The 20,404-nt window shown below is 42.3% G+C and overlaps 1 protein-coding gene across 2 annotated transcripts; it reads right to left on the bottom strand.

Moving 5' to 3' along the window:
* Position 1: 1 nt before the first annotated feature.
* Positions 2 to 10,964, bottom strand: LOC121873616 (uracil-DNA glycosylase-like). Of its 2 annotated transcripts, none has more exons than XM_042377254.1 (8): positions 10,793 to 10,964; positions 9,767 to 9,830; positions 8,510 to 8,595; positions 8,107 to 8,214; positions 7,452 to 7,645; positions 6,665 to 6,753; positions 4,407 to 4,585; positions 2 to 1,540 (listed from the first exon to the last, which is right to left on the bottom strand). In XM_042377254.1, exons 1-8 carry the CDS (start codon positions 10,952 to 10,954, stop codon positions 1,388 to 1,390), a joined length of 1,035 nt encoding a protein of 344 aa, XP_042233188.1. In that variant the 5' UTR covers positions 10,955 to 10,964; the 3' UTR covers positions 2 to 1,387. The 2 variants fall into 2 exon arrangements, with proteins under 2 accessions (XP_042233188.1, XP_042233189.1); XM_042377255.1 differs by lacking the exon at positions 2 to 1,540 and adding an exon at positions 5,865 to 5,886.
* Between the last annotated feature and the right edge of the window lie 9,440 nt (positions 10,965 to 20,404).

A 20,404-nucleotide genomic window follows, 5' to 3' on the forward strand; every position in this document is an offset into this window, starting at 1 on the left:
CATAATTCTAAAATTTATTCACAAAGACTAACACTGTAATGGTCTGCAAACAAAAACCTCAAATTGTTTCACATGCAAACAAAATTTCACTTTCTTATTCTTCATATTAAATACAGGATGTTTCAAAACATTTTATAAACTTGTGGGCGACCTCACACATCAAGTTATGACAATATTTGTTGTAATACAAACATTCACACAATTGCCACAAAAATCTTTAACCCTTAAAATGCTCACATACCTCATATACAGTACACATAAAACTGACTGTTTAGAAAGAAATAATACAAATTATGTAAAGAAAGTTTTTTATGTAAAAATAAACAATACCTGTACAGTATTAAATATAAATTATATTCTTGCCTTCCTTCTGGCATATGAATGCATAGGACAATGGTAGTGAAAGCACCAAATAGTGAGCATCAGCCTTTTCTAGCAATAAATCACTCTCCATCTGTTTCTGAAGCTGGTCCATCAGACCCAACACTTTCCATTCTCCAATACAACTGAAGAGAATCTTTTGGTACTTATTTGGGTAATAAATCTGGGAAGCTTCTACTTCTTCCAAGATGTCTAGTGGGGGGTGCTGGGCAGTATACTGTCCTTGGTGGCAAGACTTTAACTAAGTACGTGCCATGAATCGGCTCGCTTATCTTGCATCAGTACTGACACATATTGGTGCCTGGAACAACCATATTTGTTATCTTATGTACTTGAATATTGATGGGAAAAGGCCTCGAGTCAATTGACTTGCAGAACAGTCACATGAGAGGCAAGTCAGTTGATGAACGAGGCACTTCAATGGTCAAGGCAATGCGTATGATTTTTTTGAGATACCCTGTATTTCTTTCCTTAACTGTATAAAGAGTGAAATGAACAGTTGTGGGGAGCAGATGACAAAACAGAGGAAACTAAAACTTCTCATTTGGCAATATAAAATAAAACAAGAACAAATTTGTAAACATATGCCTCTCCATCAGTCAAAAACATTTACCAGACATATGGAAAAGGCAAAAAGGTGCAAATGTGACTTACCAGAACAGTTAATGGGAAGAAATTGATAGACAGCACAACTCCACCCACACTTTGGTACTTTGTGGAAGCTTCCCCAGCAAGATCATGTAGTCATCAATGATGCATGAAAATTTGACTCAATGCGTTTGAAAACTTTTTTGGGAGTAACTTCTATTTAAAGTTTGATGACACAATTCACATCAACTAAGCAAATAGCGCTACCTAATGATTTGACACAATTCACATCTTGATGTGCAAGAGGGTTAATCAGTGTTAAAAAAATAATACTGTAATGAACACGGCAAAGGCAACATTTACAAATGAAAATGGTTGTAAAACACTGATGATCATCATGAACTTCAATTCATCCTTATTATATATCTGATGGCAAATATGTCCAATCTATTGGCTTCTTTCTCCCGTTCTCAAGAAGTTCATTACACTTGGAGAAGTGTTTACATCCAAAGAACCCACGATGAGCCGACAGTGGTGATGGATGTGGAGCATTGAGCAGATGATGTTTCTTCTGTGGAAAAAAAATAGTCATTACAAACTTAAGTACTGTACAGTATTACCCCGCCTAACGCGGTTTCACTTAACGCGTTTTTTCATATACGCGGTGCCTCGCCAGAGCTGAACTTTCACTTAACACGGATTTTTTCCACATATACGCGGTGAGTGTCCGGCTCCAGACGCTATTTTTAGATTTGCCCCACCCGCCACCCTGCCTGACTGCCTGTTTTAGCTCATAAAATTCATACAAATTACCCGGCCAGAATATAATTTACATTGCTGGAATTCTTATAATTTGGTGATCATTTTGAATATAAACATCATATATTTTGCATTAGACATACAAATTTTAGATAAAATGTTTTCTCTGAGTAAATATGTTATCTTTTGTGCAAAATATATGACATTTATATTCAAAATATTCCTGGTCTTACAAGGAATCCAGCAATGTCAATTGTATTATCCTAACTTTAGTTTGAGGTATTATTTATTAAAATTTAGTGGTTTTCCCCCAAAAATTTCTCAGAGATGGAAGAGCCAGCAGTGTAGTGTGAGAAGAGGGGGAGGGAGTTGAGTCCATTATTTGAATGGACATTAACTAGGCGACTGTATTTCTCTATTTCTCTTAAGTATTAATTGTGTGCATGTACCATCATAAAATTAAGATGTTATTTTTACTACAACATAGTTATGTGTCTTCAAAAAGTGGAGTTTGGGGGTCGGGCCGGTTTCTATTGGAATTAATCCCATATGTTCTGTTGTTCACTTAACGCGGGACCCTCTGGGTTCTATTGACCGCGTTAAGTGGAGTACAACTGTACTATAATAAAACGAGAAAATATAGACTATACAACCCAAGCAAGAAATGCAGCCAACATCAACGCGTGTTAGTTGTAGAGATGGGAGCCAACATCAATGGATGCTTCATGTTCCTTGCATTCCAGTTTTTGTGCATAAGAGGACACAAAATGTTGTTTTGTATTAAGGGTCAAGATAAGCAAGCACATGAAAGATTTTTTTCCTAAAACACAACTATGGGAAGATAACTCCATGATTAGCCGACATGATCTGAGTAAGGTTATTGCTTGCAGGCACTGTACTGATGCCTGTCTGGAGCATTTCCACAAGATAAGCTAGGACAAGCTGTGTGCAAGATGTATATCTAAAGAAAAAGACATAATCAATAAGTAGCAAAATCAAAATGTTAGATGAAAAACATGAAAGAAAATGAAAGTTATATGCAAAAGAAATTAATTTGGATTTACTCTATCCATCAATATTTCTTCTCTGTAAAATACAAAATACAATTATCCTAGTTCTTAAACCTAATAAAAGATTACCAGTACCTGATGATTAATCACTCCAACGTTAACCTAACAAAAACTAACTTAACATAAACTACCCTAATATAAGCCCCTAATTACCATTAGGGTGTTTACCGGTACAGTGATCCCTTGGTTAACGAGCGCCTCGGTTAACGAATTACCTTCCATAAGATTCTTCACTTCGGTTAACGAGCAAACCTTTGGTTAACGAATTCCTTACGAATTTTTCCCAACATGTTTTCGCCTGCATTTGGCTACCCACCAGCTGTAGTATTAGTCCGCCAAAACAGTAATCGGTTTTAGGGCTTAAATTTCTTACCATTTTAGTAAATATCAAGAAAGTTGGACTATTCAATAATTATAAAAGTTTTATATTATTATTTTTTGGTAATTTTAACAATTATTGAACATAATTGAAGTACAGGAAACTATTTTCTTGCGCGCCAAACAGCCACTCAACACACCAAGCTTGGCGTCAGTTTGTTTACCAGTTCAGAGGAAGGAACATCTTGTTTGAGACTCTTCAACATAAATGCTTGTTTTCTGTGTTTCCAGTCAAATTTTTGGTCATTTTGAAATATATTTTACATATTGATAATATAGAGCGCAGTGCAGTGTTGATTTAAAGAAAATAATCTTAAATTACACCAAGTGAACTAAAATTTTCTGGGTGAAATGGCGGCATGGGGTGACTTCTCTTCCACCCCAATGCCTTCTCTTCTCCCTTCTCTTCCACCTCCATTTTAATTCCCATCATCATCATCATCATCAACCAGGAGTCTTCTACATGCACACCTCAAAGTAAGTGTACTTTACTGCATTTATTTTTAGTTTGTATGTAATTTTCGGTGAGCTGGAACCAATTATCCAAAAACCCATTGAAACAATGGTTTCGGTTAACGAGCAACCTTCTGGAACGAATTGTGCTTGTTAACCGAGGGACCACTGTAATCATCAGGCAAAATAAGCAAGGGTTCCTCATATTCATTGAAGATCCCGTGTATATTACATCCAGGCATTAGGCAGCTTGGTACAAGTATAGTCTTCTCAATACAGAGTTGTCATCAGCTGCCTCTACAATTTTGAGAGCTGGAGAGTTCCTGAATTATAGAAATCATCAATATGTAAATGAATTCTGTCATTTTGTGAAACAGTTAGCAAATGTCTGTCCAAAAAGAAGTAAACAAAAGGAGAAAAGAATGGTGGGCACCCAAACACATAAACATGAAGGAATGTAATTAACATGATACAGTTTAAATACCTATAATAAGGGAATACTTGGCAGAACACCAAGAGGCATTGCAAGATAAAGGTTTCCCCCAGAAATGTAAAAGAGTGATCTTAAAACAAGTAAAAAGTGAAATGTCAATATTTACAGTAAGTTTTATAATGCATAATAAAGCAAAAGAAAACTGCCTATAAGAAAGGAATTGTAGGGTGGGATTGTAACAGAAGGATTATATGACAATAGAAACAAGATGTAATCTGAGAAATTAATACAGGCCAGGGATGAGGGAGTGTAGGATACTATACAGTGAGTTAAAAGTAGTTTACCTTATCAACAACAGCAGCTTTCTTCTGGGCATATGATCCCCACAAAAGGAAAACAACACCTTTATTATGTTCTGATATTGTTTTGATGACCGAGTCGGTAAACTTCTCCCAGCCTTTGTCCTTATGCGAGTTAGCTCTGTGGGCCTCGACAGTTAAACAAGCATTGAGTAGTAAGACACCTGAAAGGGATAACTTTTTTAAAAATAGTTATGGGGTGGAGTTATAAGGCATAATGGTATTAACGAAACATTACTGAAAACTTTTAACAGTAGATCAGATCAATGACATTTCAATACAATACAGTTTTGTATACTTTGCATATTCTTTGGTGATGACTCTACCTCATGGCCTCCTCTCCCTTGCCATGCAACAAGTGGTACCTCATTGTCGATATGGTGGTCGGCTGATAAAGTTTTAAGCCGAGGCCAATCATACGGACAAATCTCGTCACATTGTCTATTGCAATTCTCGAGAAACCTAACCTTGAGCAAGAATCACATGGAGAGAGGACAATTTCTTGGCCATTGCGAGAAACATGTCCATATGATGAGCCCTCAGTATATTTTTTGTTTTGTTTTTAATAACATTGGTCTTTTAACTGGGTGGATAACTTTGATAAGTTTTGGACAGAAGCCATGAGACAATCTTTAGATATAATTATGCCACCAAAAGCATACAGTATCTTTCAACATGGCAGTTATATTAGTGGCAGCAAATAACTCCAGAATAATACAGTTTGAGATCTAATAACAATTAATGCATGAAACAAAATACCGTAGTAATTTAATTTTTTTCTCACCTCCAACAAAATTACACAGACTTTAAGATATTCAGCAACTGATTGAATAATACTGATGTTTATATAAACTGTATTGTGAAATTATAAGGTTAACCAGAAAAATTTGTTTGACTGCCAACATAAGATTATCATCATTCTGTACAGAATTTCATCACAGGACAAATAGGTTTAAGTCAATACATATTTTAAGTACAGTAATTTAACTCTGTAGTGATAAAGATTTTTTTAATGACAGAAGCAGTGTAAAGGATTCTGTATTTTGCTGAACATCCATCACAACATATGAGGCATTTAGAAAAGCAGGGGCGTATCACCGGATTGTCCAATTTCCCATATTCTAAGTTAGTCCATAGCCCCAACATTCTTCTATCAGGTAATGATGTCAAGCAATCCCCATAAGAAAACAAGGGCCAAAATCATGCAGTACAACCTCGAAATTGAGCCAAGTTGAGATATTCAGACCTATGCCTTTATTATTCTCTATGCCTCACATAATGATAGAAGGGTGGTTATGGAAACAATAAGTAAAAAAAAAAGAGTTCTAATTTCTTTTATGTTTCAGTGCAACTTTCCTCAGAGAGAAGGTTGTACTGAGCTGTAAGAGAAATTAAAATTGCTCTGACTTACCATTTCCATAACCACATTGCTATATATCTTACCTGGCTAACATCTTGTCAAGACCTGAAATATCAATTCAACATAAAAAGTATATTAATTAGGGAAAAACATATACACATTGATTTTAATACACAAATGAAAGATATGCTGTATAGTTCATGTTCAGTATATATGAGATATTTATGTACATTAAATGTACATCATGTGCACAGTACAGTAGGCATATACAGCACAGAAACTTATGCAGACACACTCTACACTATATATATGCTGTAGTAATAATTATAAAAACAAAATAAAAAATATTAATAATAATAAAAGTAAGAATAGAATCTTCAGAAAAGCAAATTTTTGGTTGGAGATCATTTGGATAGTGAAGGATACCACACACACTAATGTACTGGGACACTATACACAACCAATAGTGAGGAACAATATCTGGTAATCAATACATGACACTTGGTTCACCCTCAAGAGAACCTTTAATTTGATGTGGGAGAAGTGTTTAAGGTCGGATTAAGTTGCAATTTCTAGTTTTTGGAAGGGGATTCTGTGCGGCCAAACTAATTCTAAGTAAAGAAATAACACGAGATTCCCAGAAGGGTGTCACTACAACACCATAAAATATTAACTCACTTCTAACTATAATCAATATCTGACATTATCGCACTGTTTAATCACTCCTACATAATAGCAATAAATATTGTTTGGGGGATATGAATTTTCTTTACACAAACTTGACCATCATTGTCTTTGTCTCAACAGGTACAAAATATGACTTTCTTTACCATAAGAAATGAGGATATACAATACAGTACTATTTTCAGTCACACAGGCTTACCTTGTTGTGCCCAACCAAGCAAGTATCCATGTGATGGCTGCTCAAATCCTGGGATATCTGACTTCAGTTCCTTGTACATGTTCACCAAACTGAGAAGGATCCATTTTTCCCCATGTTAATAAAAGATCTTTACTGAATATACTGTACCCACAAGAAAACTTTGTTTATTATGTAAGAGAAACAAATCAAGTCCATGAGCAAAAACAAAGAAAGTGGGTCAGGAAACATTTACCAGGTACAGTATACACAAACCAGAAGCAGGGAAAATAAACCCACAGAAACTGAGAGACAAGAAAGCAGACCGAGTAAACTTCATTCAATGAAAGAAAAATGTAGAGCATAAAGCTACATTATAAACCATCAAAAGGTAATATGGAGGATGCAAAAAATATGTGACATGGCATCTCCTTTCTTTCTCTGTCAGCAGTACTTTCATAACATACAAAGAGAAAACTGTCTATTATGGACAATGTTTCAGTAATAAACAATATTTTTCCAACTATCAATTCTTGTCCCCTAACTGTCCAACTACAGTACTGTATATGCTATTGACATGCTTTTTCAGTTGTTTCTCCCCTCAACAAATGACAGTAAATAAATGAAATTTGTGTCTATAAAGTGCACTTGTGATAAATAACAATATGGAATAGTTAAAGAGTGCCCAGGTAATTTCCTTTACTTAGTTACCCACATTAAGACATTTTAGTTTAATTGACTAATAAAAGTTTAAAGGTGAGAAATTAAATGAATGTATTGTTACTTAGTAACTTTAGACAATTTTCTGTACCTTGGAGGAGGTGGCACACCCTTCTGTACACTGAAACATAGACCATGTGCTTGTTTTGGTCCATGATAAGGATCTTGTCCTAAGATGACCACTTTGATGTCCTGCAACTTACATGCTTGAGTCCAAGAGAACACCTGGTCCTCTGGGGGGAAGATTGTTGCTCGTTTGCGCTCGTGTTCCAAAAATTTACTCAACTGTTCAGTAATCAAAGGAAATGTTCTTTTTAATTTGAATATTTCTAACAATATAATCATATATCTAATTCCAGTACTTTCTTAGAGTAAGAAATAAAATCCAATATAGAGCAACAAGAGAACTAAATGATAAGATGACTTAAAGAAGGAGAATGACTTAAAAATGTTTTTTAACCTTAAATATGATATTCAAGTAGAGTGTTGGATCATTGTCTGTCTTGAACTGCTCATGGTAAAGTGCCATAATGGGATATAAAAACAATTATGAAATGGGAGGATTTCCCATTCTAACATCTGACCAAAAATTTACTTTCTATAACAACCAGGCGGTAGTACTTCCCTGTTTGGTAGCTGCATACTACCTACTACACTAAAGTAGTTAATCTTAAGTGAAATACAGTATACTGAGAGGGCTAATGTTCAGGTAATGATGAGATAGAGAGATACTGTATTTTTCCCACCTTCTCAAAGTAGGGCTGAGAGAACTGAGACTTGAGGGCCATGTACCAACTATGACCAATGTTCTCATGCAGACCTGGAGTTTTCTTACACTGTTGTTTTATCTCTGCCTGTAAAATTAGTAAGAATCTCCCTGTAGCTATATAAACAAAAATGCATTCAGTGATGGCCAGTGCTTAGCCAGGTATCACAATTTTTTAAGCATCAATAAGAAATGTAAGCATATAAAAGAAACAAATGGTATAATAATTCACAGCCAGTTGACTGACATTGTATTAAAACAATAATAAGCCAACTAACGGAAAACAAGACAAATAGTAAATAAGTTATACTATACAGTACATCTACATCAACAAACAAGTGCACATTGGCACTGAGCAACAATCATTAATGTATGAAACCTACCTTAATTTTGTTTTGCATCATGCGTTGTTTCTGCTCTGGGGTAAGGCCAGATTGGACCTTCTCATCATGACACTTTGGGGGCGTTCCTAGAGAGGTATACATGTATTTCTTCAATATCCTTTGACAATTTAAGCATGTAATAAATAATCTTTATTTTGTGATGCAGTTACAGTATCAACAACTTGTCTAAAGCTGATGTTTCAATGTGTATTAGCAGAACTTATGAAATTTTTAAATGTTTTCAATACCTGCTCAGTTATACACATCCACAGTACAGTATGTAGGAGTATTAGTGGAAATTTAACAAGACAAGAAAAGAGGAAGAATGAAGGAACAATTCTACAAAGTTAAAGATAATGAACTGAAAAAGAAAAGAATATAAGAACAAAAAAGAGAGGAAAGTACAGAAAGAAAAATACAAAATGCAAAGGAGTAAGCAGATGTGTTGTTGGCAAGATAAAATTCCATTTGTTTTTGTTTTTAAATAGCTACTGCACAATATTAGACACAGACAAATATAGGTCTGGTTCACTAACCCACCATATGAGATCATCACACACATTCAAGCTAGACATGGTTCACCTTGGGGTATGGTCCAGTTCTTTGATGAATGATTCCCCACACACTAAAAGGAGAACATCATCATACAAGTATTGTTGAGAAGCTGAAATTATTAATCATCTCTAAGTTAAACTTGAAAATATCACTTGAACTACCCTAAGACAACCCTGCTCAGGTCACCACTTGTTCCTTCTTCATCACCCCAAACCTCAGCCTCAGGGGAGTATAAAGTATAGTATGTGATAATTCTATTGATTTTATATGAATATGTTAATGGTAAGCCAACTTATACTTTTTATTTTTACCTTTAATGGAACATGGATGCATCAAGGCACTGTAGCTCCGGTCCATAAGATACTGTACTGTATCGTACTTCACATTCACAAGAACGGCTGTAAATGGTCTAGTATAATACAGTAGCTACACAGATATCACAATGAACAGCCCAGGAGGTTTATCTTCGTTAAAGTTCCCCTGCTTATTTCACCTGATGATTAACCAACCTAATGTGAAGTGGAGGATTAGGTGAGGCTATGCTAGGCTAGAGTAGGTTGTGATAGGTTATGTTCGATTAGGTTAGGTTAGATAAAGTTAGGTTAGCATTAGAGTGTTTATTCATGAGGTTAAATAGGCTGGGGTGCCCAAACTCCATGAGATCCAACTTAACTACAAAACAATTTCAGTTTAAATACTTACTGGAAGGATCACTGGAAGGATCATTTTGCTCATCAATCTTTGATTTTTTGGTGACATCATTAACCTGTAAATTTACATCTTCAATCAAATAAAAGTTATCTTTAAAGTGAGGTAAATATTCTGAGAGATGGATATAAAATACACAAGTGGTGGATACAGTGTGATAAAACGTGTACTATCAGTCAATACTGTACATTAATGATTAAGACTGGAAAATATTTATGAACATGTACAGTCCCCTTCACTGGTGCCTTTACAGGGGCTTGTCAGGTTTTGTGCAATGTGACAGCGGTGTTTGTTTACATTTGACAGAAAGAAACTCGCAACAGCAACCATACTATGGAATCAAGTTAAAACAATAGAAACAATCTCAAATGTGGAATGTTTATATGAGGAGCCCTTAAATGTACTAGTGAAGGGGACTGTACATACAGAGAATGGTTAAAATTCACAGGGAGCGGGTTCCCAAAATGCCCAAGAATGGCTAAATCTGTGAATACCATTTCTTGCCCGAGAGGAGAGGAACAACAAACCAGAACCAGGCCAATAAGGTAAGACAAAAGTGATTCCATCATATGGTGAGAGTTAGGTCATGTTAGGTTTGGTTAGGTTTATATGCCTGTTTTTCTAGTTTTTTGTTTATTTAGTATTCGATTGGCCATAATTTTGGTCAGAAAATGCCCCACCCAAAACCCCAAAAAACTAAAAAATAGGCAATTTCCAACGGAAATTAAGGTCAAAACCAATCAAAACACATAAAACTACACTAGAAAAACGTTGTTTTGACTTCGTGACTGAGTTGTGTGCATTAAAGCAAATTTACCAAAATAGATCACATTGAAATGTATAAGGTTGTTTCCACTGGCAAGGTTGAGTTAGCATTATACTTTTGGAGTACACGCCAATCGCCCCCTGTAGCGATTGAAAATGTAAACATATTGTAAACGCGTGAATGGAACCTTAGCTTAAATCGGAAGTTACACGTTCACGGCAAAATTTAAGGTTAGATGTTTGTCCATCACTAACCTCTAAATCCTCGCTCTTGCGCTTAATGACAGGCTTAAAGAAGTTCTTGATTGTTTTCTGTGACGCCATACTTCTGCAACAGGTTAACTCGGACGTCCAAAAGTGATTCCCAAGAGTGTGAAGTAAAGGTTTTGTCTGTCTTGCCGCCTCACACACCACCATGTGGGAAGCCCGCCCGTCTCTTTTTACGATGTTAAAACCTTACCACAACCATAAACAGAGTCTAAAATATTATTTTCTAAGCAAAAATATCTCAACCAATTTCAGCTAAATAAAATATATTTTCATAATATATTCATATTTAGTTAGTTATTGTAATTATTAGCTGTTTAAGAGTGATTTCTAATTCATATATTTTATTTAATTGTTGGACTAGTGTTATTACTAACCTTGTTACACTATTTATGGCGACAATGTTGAAGCACAAAATAACAATTTAATTTTTAAGCGATCAGCTCCTTTGAAAAAAAATATTTGTTTTCCTTTCACTCGATATTATAAGACAAGCAATAATAAAATAAGCTAAATGTTCTCTCATTACGTGGCATAATTGCAACCATGTCAAGAATTTTGAACGTAATAAAAAAATACATGTCAAATCTCCACATACTTCAAGGTAAATTCATATAGTATTTGGTTGTTCACCCGAATCAATTTTTTCAATTTCAATTGTTTATTCCTTGATAGAGGAGGCGGGATCCTAGTGCTGTCACTAGGTACCCCTGTACAATGACACCAGAAGCTTCTGGCAAGTGTGACAAGTATATACAGTATAAATATTATAAAGGGGCTTACTAAAGCCTAAGGAAGGAAGGTTATTCCTTTCACACATAATCAATATTATTTACAAAATATCTGGCCAGTATGGGGAGGATCATCGTGTCTCCGTCAGGGGGTCGTGGAGTGGTGGTCCAGCAGGCGTCACGGAAGCGTTGTGTGTGGGGACATCTTAGGAGGTAGTGGATAAGGGTGCTGCTGTCGGGTCTTCTGCATAACGCACAAGAGCGTTGCTCAGGGGATGCGGGGATACCAATCTCCCAAGCAAAGTCATACCCAATGATGATACGGGCAGCAATCACGTCCCCTTTCCGTGACCCTTTCCCGTAGACGTACGAGAGGTCAGGAAGTTTACGGAGGACATCGTACCAGGTGGGCGGGGAGTCCAGGGGGATGGCTGCTTCCCGAGCTTCTTTCTGTCTGCGGCAAATTTGGGTCCTAATCTGTAAGAGTGTTCGAGGAACAACGTAGTCAGGTGTGGCCTTGCTGCAGCCAGTTTTGGCAAGGCCATCTGCTGCCTCATTCCCCAAGATACCGACATGACTGGGTATCCACAGGAATGTTACAGGATGGCCTGCATCCTGAAGTGTGGATGTTAACCCTCGTATTCGGAGGATGAGGTCCTTATTTTCCCCTGATCCAAATGCGATCTCATCGAGAGCAGACCTGGAATCGCAGCAGACAAGCAAGGGGCAGACATCATCTGCTTCTTCCTCAGCGAGAAGGGCAGCAAGGAGGGCTATTAGTTCAGCCTGAGTGGAGGATGCCCCGTCAGAAACTCTGAGAGACAGTTTGATAGGCTAAGGGGCATCAGGACGGGAGATGTAGACACCAGCCCCGGCCCTACGTGTAGCGGGGTCAACAGAACCATCAGTGTAGAGGACGACCCTACCTGGGGACCAGTGGGCGATCCTGGAGAGGTGGTATTTGCAGAGAATAACAGGGTTCACCTGGGATTTCGGGAGCGGTTCACCGAGGGCAATCACTTCAGGTTGAAAATCCAGCCAGGGAGAAGGAGACGAACCAACAGCAGGGGTGGCAACAATATAAGGCAGGAGGTCGTGTTCCTGAAGGGCTCGGATGAGTGACCCTCGCCACTGTCTTCTAGGTGGAGGTCGGTCTCGGACAGCAGGAGTCAAGTTGGTTTGGACATAGTTGCCCCGAGGATCCCGTAGAATGGAAACGCCAGTTTTTAGGTAAAACTCCTGGACACGATCCTGTAAGGGGGAAAGACCAAGTTCGGTATATAGAGAAGTAGAGCGTGTCCACTGAGGAGCCCCAAGGATGATACGAGCAGCTTCCCTCTGGATAACTTCGAGACGGTTGACAGCAGTCCGACTAATGTTGACGAGGGCAGGGGCGGCGTAGTCGACACAGGAACGGACAAAGGACTTGTACATGGTGAGAAGTACAGGGATGGTGGCACCAAGGGAACCCCTGCACATGGTAGAGAGGGGAGCGAGACGCCGAAAGCATATGTCTCGAAGATAGCGGACTTCAGGGGTCTGACAACGTGTACGAGTTACATACACACCCAGGTATTTTGTCTCATTAACCCAGTCCAAGGGCGTTCCTGATAAGATAAGGGTGGAGGTACAACACGAACCGTGCCACATGGCTTTTGTTTTCGCAGTTGAAAGAAGGAAACCAAGTGAATCATACTCTCTGGAGACCAGATCAAGGGCTTCCTGCATGCTGAGGTAGTCAGGGGCTTGGAGGAGGACATGGTCGGCATATCCTGAGTGGACAACTTCTGTCGGCCACGGGAGGGATGCAATGGAGTGCATGAGAGTGTTAAACAAGGTGGGACTCAGGACTCCACCTTGAGGGGTGCCGAGGTTCATTTCTTGAACAGGAGACATAGAGCCTTCAACGCGAACCCGGGCCTGACGTCCAGTGAGGTAAGATGCGATCCATTGTAGAAGGCTCCCTTTAACCCCTAACCGCGCAAGTTCAGCTAAAATGAGGGCAGGCTGAGCCGTATCAAAGGCTCCCTTGATATCAAGGAAGACGGAGATGCGGGCAGTCTGATTGCAATAAAAGGAAGCAATGGAGTGTGTTGTGCTGCGATGTTGAATGAAACCATTGAGGGAGTTGTGGAAGCCGCCTATGGTGTGAAGAAGGCGACGATGGAGTATCCTCTCCATCATCTTGCAAACACAGGAGGTAAGACTAATGGGTCGATATTTCCCAGGATCTCCCGGCTTAGGGATGGGGATAATAGTGGCATTTTTCCAGTTGGACGGGAGAACCCCATGTTCATAAGACATATTGTAGAGAGCAAGCAAGGGGCCGTTAGGAATATTAGTACAGGCGTTAAGGACGGAGTAGGTTATCTGATCATCCCCAGGAGAGGTGTCTTTTCTAGAGCGACGAGCACTGTCAAGCTCGAACTGTGTGATGGGATGATCAGTGGGGGCAGGGGAGGTAAGAGCAGCACGAACAACAGGCTCAGACGCATCGATGCGGGCCTGCACTGCCTCCTGCATTGGATCTGGAAGTGCCTCAGGGGAGGAAGCTCGTGTCCAGTCCTCCATTAAAGAGCAGGCAAGGGAGGCGGGGTCAGGGTGGGGAGGAGGCCTCCGTCGAGTACCCCGTATAGCATTAATCCGATTCCATACATAAGAGGGTGACGACTAGAACGATAGAGACCCCGTGAAGGATAGCCAGTCCGCCTCACGTATCCGACGGCGCTCCTGAGTTGCAAAGGAGCACCAATTTTTGAAGTCTTCCCAGTCCTCTGGAGACCGAGACCTCCGTATGGCAGAGTGGAGATCACGGGTTACCTGCCGGAGATGTCTCATGGCAGGGATACGATACCAGTAGTTGGTGGCACTTCTGGGGTGACGGGGAGGGCGTGGAGGGGTAGCGCGATTGACAGAGTCATACACGGCATCAACAAAATCAGCGTTGCAAGAGTCAAGGAACTGGGGGACAACATAGGAATCCGCCCAGGTAGAAAGGTATTGGGTAAAGGAAGGAACAGCATCTTGTGTGAGACGAAGGCGAGGGGATCGATAAGGAGCTGATGTCGGGGCAGAGAAGGAGAGCCTGAGATGGGTAGTAACGGCAAGATGGTCACCATACAGAGCAGGCTCGGTGCAGACGGTAGGATGAAAGGAGGTATGACCGTTCAATAGTAAGCCAACATCAAGGAAACTATGGGGGAGGCGAGTAGGATCGTCAGGACAAAGAAAGCGAACATCATCATCCCCATTAAGAAACTGTGAGAGATGTGATCCGTTAAGGGTACATGACGTGGGACGATCCGGAGTAAGAGTGGGATGGCGGGCATTAAAGTCGCCAAGAACAATAGTGGGAATCCTATCATGGAGGTCGTGAAGAACCTGGGGGTCCAGAGAATTACTCTTGAAATGAACATTGACTACACGAAGGGTCCGGTCACCAAGAGTAAGGGAGACAGAAAGTAATTCAGACGGGGGTCCATGTGAGTCAGGTGAAGGGAGACGAACAGATGGAATGGTGTTACGCACAAGGGTGAGGAGGCCACGAGCCTGCCCACGGTACCGAGGCAGGGTGCAAACAGTATAGCAGCGCACGTCCCTCGGGGTGGTTCGCACGCAGCCCCCTTCAGATGGCCCACGCAGCCCCAGGCAGCAGCTGAGTCACATCAGGAGGGTGGAATCGACCACACGCCCCAGGGCTACCTCTTCCCCTACCATCCGCGTCGCCGTCACACACGGTGATGTGTCGGGTCACATCGAGGTGATACCGGGTACCGGCGCTGATACTACAGTGAGTAGGCCTGAAGCACCTCCAGAAACTGGGCCTCACCAAACCCGACCTGGGACCACCACCGCAGCTGCTGTACTACAATGCGGACGGTTCCCAGATGCCGGACGCTGTGGGCTCCTTTCAAGCGGAGATTACCTACGGCGACAGGTCTTGTCACTGATGGATGGACGTGCAGCCTACTCTCGCTACACTCTTGTTGTCGTGGGAGCACTGCAAGGAGTTAGGTGTGATGCCCAGAGACTTTCCTGAGCAGATCCCAGCTGCTCGGTACACCTCAGCAGGGTGCGTGAGTCACCGAGCGACACTCCTGGCGCTGCCGCACAGAGCTGCCCAGAACCTGCGTCCACTCCCGCCCCGCCTCCACCCAAGTCACGGCTGCTTCCTCTTCACAGCGAGACGTCTCCTTCAGCCGCAAGGGCCTACATCCTGAAGGAGTACTCGGAAGTGCTGGTGACGAAGGAGGCCCTACGGACCGCGCCACTGAAGGCTATGGCGGGTCCGTCTATGAGGATACACCTGCGGGAAGATGAGCAGCCGTTTGCCATACACACTCCCCGGTTGATCCCTCTCGCCTTCAGGGATTCAGTCAAGAAGGAACTGGATTCCATGGTGGCCCAGGGTGTCATCGTACCCGTTGGTGACGACTCGTCTCCTTCGTGCCACCCTCTAGTCGCTGTGGCTAAGACTAATGGTGGAGTGCGGATTACTACCGACTTATCAAAGCTTAACAGCCAGGTGTCCCGTCCCGTCCACCCTTCACCCACACCTTTTGCAGCTATATGGAGTGTGGACCCGAAGGTGCGGTACTTTTCGACAATGAACGCCCTCTGTGGTTACTGGCAGATCCCACTGAAGAAGAAGGATCAGCCACTGACCACTTTCATCACGCCTTACGGACGCTTCCGCTACTGCCGTGACCCTATGGGATTCGCTGCTACGGGGGACGCCTTCTGTCTCCGTGGTGACATGGCACTTCAAGGCGTGACCAACTGCGTGAAGGTAGTGGATGACGTTCTCCTCTACGATGAGGACTACCTGACACATCTTCGCCGCATCGACGAGGTACTAACCAGGTGTAGGACGCCGAGAAGTTCGTCTTGGCCACACCTGCAGTGTCTTTCTGCGGCTACCGACTCTCAAGGGATGGCATTGCTGCGGACCCGGAGAAAGTTCGCGCCATAGCGGACTTTGCCAAACCTGCCAACCTTATGGATCTCAGGTCTTTGATGGGCCTGGTGAGCCAGCTGGCAGAATTTTCTCCTGACGTCTCCGCCACTGCCGGGCCTCTCCGCCCCCTGGTGAGCCCCAAGGGAACTTTCACGTGGACCCCTGACCACGACCTCGCCTTTAATAAGGTGAAGGAGGCCCTGTCAAGTCCACCTATCCTCGCTACTTTCGACCCAGCGCCTCTCACTGTCCTCCAGACAGACGCCTCGCGCCTGTACGGGGCTGGTTACGCCCTTCTCCAGGATGACGGTGGAGGAAAGTACCGGCTCGTACAGTGTGGCTCTCACTTCCTCACCGATGCTGAGTCTCGCTACGCTACCATCGAGCTGGAGCTGCTGGCAGTGGTATGGGCCTTATCGAAGTGCAAGTTTTACTTGATTGGCCTACAGTACCTCGACCTCATCACAGACCACAGGCCCTTGGTCCCAATGCTTAACCACTATTCGCTGGATGCCATCGAGAATCCCCGCCTCCAGCGCCTGAAGGAGAAGATTTTGGCCTTCGTCGTCACCGCGGCTTGGCGCGCAGGTAAGGAATTGTGCATCCCGGATGCCCTCTCCCGCTCCTCAGTCAGCAGCCCGACACCTGAAGACGAGATGCTCAGCACCGAGGTCAGTTTCTCTGTCAGCAACATCGTCACTTTGCTGGCCATACAGTCCCTCGCCAGCTCCCAAGTCCCAGTGTCGCCACCCGACAGCGATCTGGCCCTTAAGGAACTACGGACCGCGGCACGCGACGACCCCTCCCACACTCAGCTCTTGGAGAGTGTGAGGACTGGGTTCCCTCGCGACCATCTTGACCTCCACAACGCCCTACACCCGTATTGGAAGATACGTGAGGACCTCTACGCAGATGGGGACCTCGTCCTGTACGGTGCCCATGTGGTCGTCCATGCAGCTCTCTGTCATTGCGTTCTGGCCCGCTTACACGACAGCCATTGTGGAGCAGAGGCCACCAAGCGCCGCGCAAGGCAGGCTGTGTACAAGCCCGGCATTGACGCGGATATCGTCAATACGGTCCGTGCCTGTGAGCCGTGCCAGATCATGCAGCCCAGTCAACAGCAGGAGCCCCTCTTGTGCCACGACGACCCCACCAGGCCCTTCGAGTCCGTATCAGCTGATTTCTTCAGCACAGCTGGGAAACATTTCCTAGTTGTCGCCGACCGACTCTCTGGCTGGCCTGTGGTGGTAATCTGTGGCTCGGACACGACGTCCGCGGCCACCATTCGTCACTTCCGTCACCTCTTTCGTGACCTGGACGTCCCCGTACGTCTGCGAACGGATGGTGGGCCATAGTTCACCAGCCGGGACTTCACAGGATTCCTGGAGCGTTGGGGATTCCGCCACGTCGTGTCAACACCCCATTACCCACAGTCAAACGGCCACGCTGAGGCTGCGGTCAAGACAGTCAAGCACCTCATCCTCAAGGTGGCCCCTTCAGGCAACATAGACTGTGAGGCGTTTGACAAAGAACTCCTGGAGGTACGTAATACTCCCACCCACACAGGACGCTCCCCTGCCCAGATCCTGTATGGTCACCCTCTTCGTTCTTGCGTTCCTGCACACGCCAAGGCTTTTGCGAAGGAGTGGCAGACCAGAGCCGAGAGCTACTAACGCCGCGCCGCTACACGTGCCCAGGACGCCAAGGCTCGGTATGACAACTGTGCCCTCCCTCTTCAGCCGCTGGAGATTGGTGCCCTTGTCCGCGTCCAGGACCCGACGTCGACGCGTTGGGACAAAGAGGGCATAGTGATGGGCGTCGGCCGGTCGCGGGACTACAAGGTCAGGATGCCGAGCGGCCGCGTCTGGTGGAGGAATCGCCGCTTCCTCCAGCCAGTCCCACCCCCTGCTGCTGGCCCCCTGACCTAGGACGAGTCCCCTGCAGCTCACGAGGATCCGTCCCACAGTGCACCTCGACGCTCGGAGCGACTTAGGACTAAGAAATCCGCTCAAGAGGAAGACTATGACCGTGAGGGGGGAGGGAGATGTAGGTTATGTATCTAAGCTACTGTGCCGAGTAGCAACCTTGTATATATGCTACTGTGCTGAGTAGCATTTATATATGTAATTACGTGGTAACACTGCACGTGTTATGTGGCAACATTGCCCCGAGACTGCCATATGGCAATGCAGCCTCAGTCTGACTCTGTGGATCGTGCAAGGTACACGCAAGTCACTACTTGTATTTCTCTTATCCGTTAATAGTGGACTTCAGTGTTACTCGGTGTTTCCCTACCCATCACTGCCTTCTTCAGGGAACACTTGGAACCTTCAGTATACTTAACACTTATGTCTTGTTGTACACTTTGCACTTATGTCTTGTTGTATACTTAACACTTATGTCTTGTTGTACACTTAGCACTTATGTCTTGTTGTATAGTTAACACTTATGTCTTATTGTACACCTAACACTTATATCTTGTTGTACACTTAACGCACACTTATGTCTTGTTGTACACTTAACACTCACACTTATGTCTTGTTGTACACTTAATACTTATGTCTTGCTGTACACTTAACACACACTTATGTCTTGTTGTATACTTAACACTTATGTCTTGTTGTATACTTAACACTTATGTCTTGTTGTACACTTAACACTCACACTGTCTTGTTGTATACTTAACACTTATGTCTTGTTGTACACTTAGCACTTATGTCTTACTGTACACTTAACACACTTATGTGTTGTTGTATACTTAACACTTATGTCTTGTTATACACTTAACACTTATGTCATGTTGTACACTTAACACTTATGTCTTGTTGTACACTTAACACACACTTATGTCTTGTTGTATACTTAACACTTATGTCTTGTTGTATACTTAACACTTATGTCTTGTTGTACACTTAACACACACTTATGTCTTGTTGTATACTTAACACTTATGTCTTGTTGTACACTTAGCACTTATGTCTTACTGTACACTTAACACACTTATGTGTTGTTGTATACTTAACACTTATGTCTTGTTATACACTTAACACTTATGTCATGTTGTACACTTAACACTTATGTCTTGTTGTACACTTAACACACACTTATGTCTTGTTGTATACTTAACACTTATGTCTTGTTGTATACTTAACACTTATGTCTTGTTGTACACTTAACACACACTTATGTCTTGTTGTATACTTAGCACTTATGTCTTGTTGTATACTTAACACTTATGTCTTGTTGTACACTAAGCACTTATGTCTTGTTGTATACTTAACACTTATGTCTTGCTGTACACTTAACACACACTTATGTCTTGTTGTATACTTAACACTTATGTCTTGTTGTACGCTTAACACTTATATCTTGTTGTACACTTAACGCACACTTATGTCTTGTTGTACACTTAACACTCACACTTATGTCTTGTTGTACACTTAACACTTATGTCTTGCTGTACACTTAACACACACTTATGTTTTGTTGTATACATAACACTTGTCTTGTTGTACACTTAACACAGACTTATGTCTTGTTGTATACTTAACACTTATGTCTTGCTGTACACTTAACACTTATGTCTTGTCGTACACTTAACACACCCTTACTGTATGTCTTGTTGTATACTTAACACTTATGTCTTGTTGTATACTTAACACTTATGTCTTGTTGTACACTTAGTACTTACAGTATGTCTTGTTGTATATTTAACACTTACGTCTTGTTGTACACTTAGCATTTATGTCTTGTTGTATACTTAACACTTATGTCTTGTTGTACACCTAACACTTATATCTTGTTGTACACTTAACGCACACTTATGTCTTGATGTGCACTTAACACTTATGACTTGTTGTATACTTACCACTTATGTCTTGTTGTACACCTAACACTTATATCTTGTTGTAC

This window comes from Homarus americanus, unplaced genomic scaffold, assembly GCF_018991925.1.
Source record: "Homarus americanus isolate GMGI-L3 unplaced genomic scaffold, GMGI_Hamer_2.0 scaffold58064, whole genome shotgun sequence".
Classification (NCBI taxonomy): Eukaryota; Metazoa; Arthropoda; class Malacostraca; order Decapoda; family Nephropidae; genus Homarus; species Homarus americanus.

Excerpts from the sequence above, each read along its gene's own strand:
- LOC121873616 (XM_042377254.1), bottom strand. The coding sequence starts at position 10,954 with ATGGTGGTGTGTGAGGCGGCAAGACAGACAAAACCTTTACTTCACACT. Across the intron at positions 4,586-6,664 it reads GCTTGGTTGGGCACAACAAG|GTGTCTTACTACTCAATGCT; the intron begins GTAAGCCTGTGT and ends TATCCCTTTCAG. Across the intron at positions 1,541-4,406 it reads AAGCTGCTGTTGTTGATAAG|AAGAAACATCATCTGCTCAA; the intron begins GTAAACTACTTT and ends TTTTTTCCACAG.